Source organism: Olea europaea, unplaced genomic scaffold (assembly GCF_002742605.1).
Source record: "Olea europaea var. sylvestris unplaced genomic scaffold, O_europaea_v1 scaffold1296, whole genome shotgun sequence".
Classification (NCBI taxonomy): Eukaryota; Viridiplantae; Streptophyta; class Magnoliopsida; order Lamiales; family Oleaceae; genus Olea; species Olea europaea.
In genome coordinates, this window is record NW_019230424.1 from 32,966 (window position 1) to 42,016 (window position 9,051).

At 32.3% G+C, this 9,051-nt stretch overlaps 2 protein-coding genes across 2 annotated transcripts; both read right to left on the minus strand.

Moving 5' to 3' along the window:
* Window positions 1-254: 254 nt before the first annotated feature.
* On the minus strand, window positions 255-1,117 carry LOC111374804. The gene is made up of 3 exons (XM_022997541.1): window positions 1,019-1,117; window positions 709-787; window positions 255-619 (listed from the first exon to the last, which is right to left on the minus strand). The coding sequence occupies exons 1-3, from the start codon at window positions 1,028-1,030 to the stop codon at window positions 468-470; spliced, it is 243 nt and encodes an 80-aa protein (XP_022853309.1). The 5' UTR covers window positions 1,031-1,117; the 3' UTR covers window positions 255-467.
* A 781-nt stretch (window positions 1,118-1,898) lies between these two features.
* Window positions 1,899-4,502, minus strand: LOC111374811 (heat stress transcription factor C-1-like). The gene is made up of 2 exons (XM_022997547.1): window positions 4,159-4,502; window positions 1,899-2,951 (listed from the first exon to the last, which is right to left on the minus strand). The coding sequence occupies exons 1-2, from the start codon at window positions 4,363-4,365 to the stop codon at window positions 2,127-2,129; spliced, it is 1,032 nt and encodes a 343-aa protein (XP_022853315.1). The 5' UTR covers window positions 4,366-4,502; the 3' UTR covers window positions 1,899-2,126.
* Between the last annotated feature and the right edge of the window lie 4,549 nt (window positions 4,503-9,051).

Consider the following 9,051-nt stretch of genomic DNA (forward strand, 5'->3'; position numbering starts at 1 on the left):
AATTAATTTTTCATAATATATATCTCATATTTGAATCCTCAATCGACTTTTGCGTGCAAGTTTGATATTTTCGCGTATTTAATTAAAAATCACAACAGACAAATTTTTATTTACTTTTGTCGAGTACTAGTTAAAAAAAAAAAAAATAGATTAAGTTCTAATGTATAGTCCTTGTGGGAATGACAATCTAAACTCAACGGTCCGTTATACTACTTGTTCGATATCGTACACTTGCGATAGCAAAAACACAACAATTATGTAATGGATTGATCTATTTATATACTGCAGTGCACAGAATCAAATATTTTTACAACTACATTTTGGAAACTAATGGACCGGTATCTGTTTCTGTCATTCTGTTTTGGAATATACGCGCAAGTTTTAATATGCTAAATTGGACTTAAAGTTCAGAAAATTCTACGCACGCTGTGTTAGAATATGGCCTGGAATGTGTGGCGGCATTTGCTCTATACACCGACATTGCTGAATTCTTGAATTTCCAGAATCTCGACTCTGCGCTTCATCTTTTTCCTTATTTTTATCGCTACATCTGCTGGAATAAACCTTCCACAGATACTTACCATGCATTCCTGCTTCTCTATCAAGTGTGTCTCAATTTCTTCAGTCAATGAAATGAAAAGAACAGATGAATTTCGAGTTAGTAGTCGGCAATCAAAAGAAATTATTCATTAACACGACTTTAGTTACCTTTCATTTTGAGAAGGACTCTTCTCACTTTTCTGCAACAAGAATTGCAATCAAGATTGATCCTCATCACCATGCAGACCTGTTTTTCCCAAAAATAATTCATATATTCAAATCCAGTCAGAATCCTTCGTGAAAACTTTTCAAAACACTAGATTGCATGATCATTATTAGCAGTCATGTGAGATTCTTGAATGCATAAAGAGACTGAATAACATCTTCCTCGATACTAGAAAGTATTCAGACAAAATTTCTGATACCGTGAAAATTTAAAAATAAACAAAGATTAATTTGAAAATACTAGAATCCTTGCCTGTCTGGCCATGAAACCCGGAAATGCTGAAGTTCTTGGATCAATCGTTGAGTTCGTAGAAATAGTTATTGAGAAAAAGTAGAAAACGATCCTTCTTTTGGTTAAATATCATGAATTAATGAATATGTTCCATAGGGTTAAAAGAATAAGTATGTGTAAAGACTAATGTATCAACAAAGGAACCTGATTCTTGTTAGGGTTGAGATGCCTTCGCTAGAGGATGTCTTTATTTTTATTTAAGGTAGGGAAGAATCTTTTCATTTGTTGTACAATACCTCCAGCAACTTTGTCAAGCATCCTTTTCTTGTCACAGAGGGAAGGCTGAAGATATGGAAAGTTATTGATATTTACAGTCGAGACAACGTCCTTTTGCAGGAATCCAAACAAAGTTGAATGGACAAAGATGCACACCAACAATGGAAAGTTGAATGGACGAAGACAACTTTCTATTAAATTCCGTTGCATACCAAACATGCACTTAGAGAACGAACTAAGATATGGAAAGTTGCTGCTATTGCTCGGAAACGTCATCTGATGGAATCCAAATGAAGTTAAATGAATATGCAAGTTCACAATGACCAAACGTTGCGTAGCTAATAATAGAGACTGTACAGTTTAATACTACATACAAATGTGCACTTAAAGAATGGACAAAGATATGAAAAATTGTTGCTATTACAGTCGAAAATGATGTCTTTTGATCGAATCCAAACAAATTTGAATGATGCAAGCTCAGAATGGCCAAATGTTCTAGAGTAACATATAACCAATAAAAGAAACACTAACACTTCAATGTAATATTGCATACCAAACACACACTTACAAAATAGACAGGTAATACAGGTCAAGATGAAATCCATTTCTACCACACATCTGGTACTTCATTGCAATGCTCCCACAATATAAAACAAAGTATATAATACAATACAACACGAGCACGACCAACCAACGGAGTGTGTAACTATTTTAATCGAAACTAAATTTTTTATTGAAATTACACAAGGTGGTTATGACAAGTAAATACATATGAAATGTCTACGTACATGTAGAATACATACACAAGGAACTTTCATTAAACTGAAAAGGGAAAATAGGATAACTATTAACTCTAAAGACCACCACCAAAGAGAGAGAAAGGATAGGGGAGTGGAGGACTAGCATCCTCCCCATCCAAAATCCCTTCAGGGTAACTCGAGTTCATTCCACCTCTATTATTACACCAAGCAATACTATCAACCGGTGGTGCAACTACAAAACCTCCATTCCCACCAGACAAACCTAACATTGAAGAACTAGAAATGCTGACACAATTCTCAGGTTCTTGCTTGATAACAGGCATACCAATAACTGGTGTTTGGCTCAACCACTCGGGGGATGATGCCTCCAGAGAAGGAAAAGACTGATAACCCTTATCGACATCCGAGTTTGCATCCACGGAGAATATTTTTGATATTTCTTCTTGTGCAGCACTTTCTTGCACGTACTCAGCCTGGACAGAAAAGCTTGACAAATCCATTTCTGACAAAGAATGTGATGAAGTAGCTGAAGATGTAATGAGCCTTCTCTTCTTTTCACCGCTATCATAACAACTCAATCTTTTCAGTTTTTCCTTTTCGAGATTTATGCGAGTTAATAGCTTTGGATCTTGGACAGCTTTGCATAAGAAAGTCATCATTTGTTGTGGTCTCCTCTCTGTTGCTTCAAGCCTTTTACTCATGCTTTCAAGCTCTTGTTCTACGGTCTTCTGTTCTTGCTTTAACTTTGCAATTTCCATAAATAGCTCCTCATCTTCATTTTCTTCGTGTTTATAATGTGAAACGTAGTGTTTATTAGCATGCTTTCTCCTTGAAATATTCTTCAACAAATGAGTTTGCCCTCGTAGAAACCACTCATGTGCGAACTCCCACTTGTCTGGATCTACCTTCTTGAAACCCTGATGCACCAAAACTCAAGTGAGAATAGAGACTAGTGATACTCAAAAGCACAGTTTTCCTTCCAAGCTGCAATGGAGTTCGATTTATGTTGAAAAAATAATTCAACTGCAATTCAGAAACATTCCGCCTATGCAAAAGTCAACTAATTAATCTTTATAACAAAATGTTCGCCAAGAAATTTATTTAATCAACGGAATCAGCATATAAATCAACTGAAAACTATAGATATTTGAAATATATCACCCACAGGGCAGAGACCAAAGTTTCTTGTCCCACAAATAAAGTAAAAGTGAGAAAATCTGACGGCCACTCCGTTTCTGTTCTGTAAACTATTAAACCACCTATCTCTTAAGAGTTGAAAAGAGTAGACAAATTAAGCCCTTGTTTGAGGGCCATTTTTGTCAAGAAAATGCATTTTTGAATAGTACAATGATGTGAAAAATATGTGGTTAAAAATTAAGAAGTTTTTTTTTTATTTGCTTGTAATAATATTTTATTGAAGAATTGGTCTGATTAAAATGATGTCAAACTACTGTTTAAAAATGCATTTTTTCCCCAAAAAATGAGCATCAAACAAGGGCTAATTTAAATTCCCTTCAACTCGTCCATTCGACGCCCATTTACTTTTCATGAAAGCCAATGTTCATATGGATTACAGCAAAACTTGAATCCTGATCTCAGATCTCAAACTATCTCACCTAAAGATTCTTCCAAAGATATGGGACTATTTTGCCAAGTTGTTGTCTCGTGCACTTAGGTATTCTTTACCTATCCACCAGTGTCGATTTCGGGTACAGGTACCTTTTGCTTAAGGAAGAAGCTGTTTGTACAGCAGTCCCTCACTATGCTGTGGGGCCCGAGCATGGCTCTTTGCTTAAAGGTCGTTCGAGGTTTTTCAATGAGTATGGCATGGGTTACTTCAGCGCCACAGCGCTTGGTGCTCAAATATTAACAGATTTATTCATTTAAACTGCCAATACAATTCACTCTGAAGCTTTATCAGAAGATAATCAGCGTAGAGAAAATTCAAATAATAAACAAAAAACACACTAAATTTCTGGAAATTAGCAAGTAGGCAGATCAATTACATTTTGAAATTATTAAGCACCTACGATTGTTCTCGTATTTGTTCATAATTATTATCAAATGATAAAATTACTTATGTAATGATATAGAAGTGCTAAAATTCCCTAAGTATTGACTCACATAGGTATTGAGCTGCCGAATAAAGCTTGAGAAGTTGTTGTGCTTGAAGTATTCTGGCAAAATCCTCTGCGAAAAATCCAAAGGATCTGCAACGAGAAAACTATTGTTACCCCTTCCCCATGTAATAATTCCATTCGTCGTTGGATCATTCACCATTTGATAAGTCTTCATAACAAATGGCGCAACAAAGTTATTAGCAGACTCCATTGTGAGTATCAATTTCTCACCATTACCTCTCTTTCTCTCTCCCTACGGCAATAATTGAAAAGGGATTTTAGTGGTGAAGAGCAGTGGAACAAAGCGGCGGGTGTAGTGGCAGAGGGCGGGGGCGCAAAAACTTAACATGGTGGGCACTATGATATAAAGTAGAGTGAGGCTAGGATTAGGGTGTTCGGGGTGGGTACGTGGAGTTGACATCTACCGCCCTAGTTGGCTTGGCCCACTTGGTTTTTTAGTTAAAAAATATATTTTTATCGAAAGCAATTTCTTGTTAGATATTGATTAAAATTAAGATTTAGATCGTGTTTGATACACATTATTTGAAAAATTAAAGAGTTTTAAATAGTATTTTTAGAAAATGTATGATTAAAAAATAAAAATTTTTATTGATTTGTGAGTAGAATGTTTTATTGTATAAGTGTGTGATGAAAAATTATACTGTAACAAACAATTTAAATTTTTAAAAATTGCCAAATAGGTTAAATTAAAATCAACAATTAATTTTAATCACATATTTTATGTGATTAAAAATTTGTCCTCTGACTTTGTCCCTAGTTATAGATGCCAAATCTATTTTACTTTCATGAATTTAAATATTCAAGTAATTGAACACGGTTGCAATATGTGGGGACTCAAATTTAAAAAATTTAAGTTAGAGATTTAAAATCGCACTTTCAAAAGTTTGAAATTAATAATCATACCATGTGAAAGTTTGAAAAATTGAAGCCCTTTTAAAAAATAAAGTTTTTAAAATAAAAATTTGACCACTTGATGTATTCAAATTTGATTTAATTATTTGAACAATCCTGTGTGTACAGAACTGTTCCTACACGAAAGAAAAATAGAAAACTCACATGGAGTGGGCCCCATGTGAGTTTTCTATTGAAAAAACAAACCACCCACTCCGTGCATTTATGTGATCTACATCTTTTCTGTATTTCTCGTTTCTGTACATGAAGAAGGGTTCTAATTACAATAAAAAATGTTGTATATCTACTAAATATGTGAGAACTCTATTAGGCTATGATTTGGTGCTCAGTGCTCAACACGATTAGGAAGTATAACAATTCTTTTACAACCGTATACTGTGTAATCTACCTTACGAAATGAATTGTAAATGTATGCAAAAAACTTTCTGGCATTAAACTATGAATCCTTCAGACACCACCTCATTATGATCCTCCACAGGGACACTGTGTTGGATGTAGTTCTCACTCCATTCAAAACAAAAATAGGATGGAGCGGAACATTTTGTCATCTTTACACACATGGTATTATTAAAAGTTGTTTAGGAGAAAGGCTGACGTTAAGTTGTAGAGCTTAATTATTATAACTTCAAAGAGTCAGTATTGAGCTTCGAGGTGAGGCCGTTGTGTGGGGGCAGGAAGCCCTCTCCCTTGGGAGTGTGGAACAAAGCCTTGGAATAAAATTTCATTAAGGGCAATTTAGAAATTTTTAATACCTTGTAAATATAGTCTTAGAAATTTGAATTCTTGTAAATTTCGATTTTATCCTAATTTGTCTTATAAATAGGGAGCCGTTATTAGATTCTTTAATTATCATCACAAAAAGGAAAAACAAAGGTTAGAGAAGATAGATACGTGACTTTCTCTCGTAAATTTCTTTTTATCAAAGTGAATTACTCAATAATGAAAGCGGACTAATCTCAAATTGGGACAAATCTCTATAAATATTGCATGTCTTTTTGTTTTTCTATTAATTAATTACTTTAGATAAAATAGTTTCATGTTTGGTACGGATTAAAATTTGATTTTAATTTAAGTCAAAGTCAAAGTCAATGTCAAACAATCAATATTAATCATATCTTGTATAAGTCCTACAACTTTTTAACTACACATTTCAAAAATTTCTATCATGATCTACTAAAAAATTCTAATTTTAATCGCTACCAAATATCCTCTAAAATTAAAATTTTCAATTCTTAATTTTCAGTGGTTGATTGATAGGACCCCTCGTAATAAATTTGTTAAATAAAATATAGGAAAGAAGACCAATTAGAAAGGGCAAAAACAGTACCTTAGATTCGGTCGTGCGAATTTGATTTCTTGTAAATATAGTCTTAGAAATTTGAATTCTTGTAAATTTCGATTTTATCCTAATTTGTCTTATAAACAAGGAGCCGTTATTAGATTCTTTAATTATCATCACCAAAAAAGAAAAATAGAGGGTAGAGAAGATAGATACGCAACTTTCTTTCGTAAATTTCTTTTTATCAAAGTGAATTACTCATTAATGAAATAGGACTAATCTCAAATTGAGGCAAATCTCTATAACTATTGCATGTCTTTTTTATTTTTTTCTATTAAATAATTAATTACTTTAGATAAAATAGTTTCATGTTTCGTACGGATTAAAATCTGATTTTAATTTAAATCAAAATCAAACAATCAATATTAATCATATCTTATATAAGTTTCACAACTTTTTAACCACAAATTTCAAATTTTTTTTATCATAATCTGCTAAAAAATTCTAATTTTAATTGCTACCAAACATCCTCTAAAATTAAAATTTTCAATTCTTAATTTCCGGTGGTTGATTGATAGGGACGCCTTGTAATAACTTTTTTTAAATAAAATATAGGAAAGAAAGACCAAATTAGAAAGGGCAAAAACAGTACCTTAGATTCGATCGTACGAATTTGATTTCTTGTAGATATGGTGTTAGAAATTTGAATTTTCGATTATATCTTAATTTGTCTTATAAATAGGGAGTCGGTATTAGATTCTTTAATTATCATCATAAAAAAGAAAAATAGAGGTTAGAGAAAATAGATACGCGACTTTCTCTTGTAAATTTCTATTTATCAAGAAGAATTACTCAATAATGGAAGAGAAGATAATATCAAATTGAGACAAACCTCTATAAATATTACATATATTTTGTTTCCCGCCCCCAGGGCACATCTTCAAGTGGTAAAAGGGGAGGGTGGAGAAATCCAGCTTTACTTGAGGCTGCTGCGTCAAGGGTTCGAATCTTGAAATATGAATTTGACTCTTGGATAAGTGCAAGTGTACAAGCAACCTTCCACCCTGTACCCTTGAAGGCATAACCTGCGATTTACCACTCTCACGATACTCCAAGGCAGAATTGGTGGGAGACCCTTAAGGTTAGGGTTTAACCTTTTTTTTTTATATTTTGTTTCCCTATTAATTACTTACTTTAGATGAAATAGAATAAAAATTTTCAAGCTCAAATTTCAATAATTGATTGATATGGACGCCTCGTAATAACTTGGTTAAAATATAGGAAAGAAGACCAAATTGGAAAGGGCACTAAATCAAAATCAAACAATCAATATTAACCATATCTTATATAAGTTCCACAACTTTTTAACCACAAATTTCAAAAACTTCTATCATAATCTGCTAAAAAATTCTAATTTTAATTGCTACGAAACATCCTCTAGAATTAAAATTTTCAATTCTTAATTTTCGGTGGTTGATTGATAGGGACACCTCGTAATAACTTTTTTAAATAAAATATAGGAAAGAAAGACCAAATTAGAAAGGGCAAAAACAGTACCTTAGATTCGATCGTACGAATTTGATTTCTTGTAGATATGGTGTTAGAAATTTGAATTTTCGATTATATTTTAATTTGTCTTATAAATAGGGAGTCGGTATTAGATTCTTTAATTATCATCATAAAAAAGAAAAATAGAGATTAGTGAAAATAGATACGCGACTTTCTCTTATAAATTTCTATTTATCAAGGAGAATTACTCAGTAATGAAAGAGCAAATAATATCAAATTGAGACAAACCTCTATAAATATTACATATATTTTGTTTCCCTATTAATTACTTACTTTAGATGAAATAGAATAAAAATTTTCAATCTCAAATTTCAATAATTGATTGATATGGACGCCTCGTAATAACTTGGTTAAAATATAGGAAAGAAGACCAAATTGGAAAGGGCAAAAACAGTACCTTAGATTCGATTGTTCGAAATTAGATATGGTTGCTGCCTTTTCTACCTACAAAATATTGTTGAGATCTGAACCTCGTGCGCATTGTGACGTGTCCATTTGGAATCATGACACGTGTAGACCTGAACTCCTTTTCTTTGTGACAGTTGGAGGCAAAAGTAACATAATTGTGCCCCCTTTTGCCCTGTGCAAATGAAAATGTATGAAATAGTGTATTTTTAAAAGTAATTGATTAAAAAGAAGAAAATATTTAGATTTGCATATAGCCCCTGTTTGGTTTTCATTTTTTTCTTATTAAAATGATAAATATGATCGTTATCCATCACATCAAGCCATCGAATTTGAATTTCTATCTCTTGTATGGGATTCGTAATAACTATATTTTTCATTCTCATTCTTTCAAAAATGAGAAACAAATGGGGGCATAATATTATTTCAGGAAAGATTGTGTGGTTGAAAATAGAAAATAGAAAAATCAAAAGTAATATAATGAAAATTAATGAGGGCCAAACGGAGGCTTTATGTTCCACTTATTATAAATATTAAATATGGAATAATGTCGATTAAGGATATTTCTCGTTTGACCCCCATTAAATTACATTCCATTAAATTCTATTTTTCTCTCTCATATTTTTAACAACACAATCTTTTACAAATGATATTATACGTAAATGAATTTTTTTTCTTTTTCAGTCATTTATTTTTTAAAAAAATATTATT

What these genes read in the sequence shown, in the direction of transcription:
- LOC111374811 (XM_022997547.1), bottom strand. Translation starts at nt 4,365, where the DNA reads ATGGAGTCTGCTAATAACTTTGTTGCGCCATTTGTTATGAAGACTTAT. An exon ending in TTCGGCAGCTCAATACCTAT is followed by an intron (nt 2,952 to 4,158) that starts GTGAGTCAATAC and finishes TTGGTGCATCAG; the next exon opens with GGTTTCAAGAAGGTAGATCC.
- LOC111374804 (XM_022997541.1), bottom strand. An exon ending in AGTCCTTCTCAAAATGAAAG is followed by an intron (nt 620 to 708) that starts GTAACTAAAGTC and finishes CATTGACTGAAG; the next exon opens with AAATTGAGACACACTTGATA.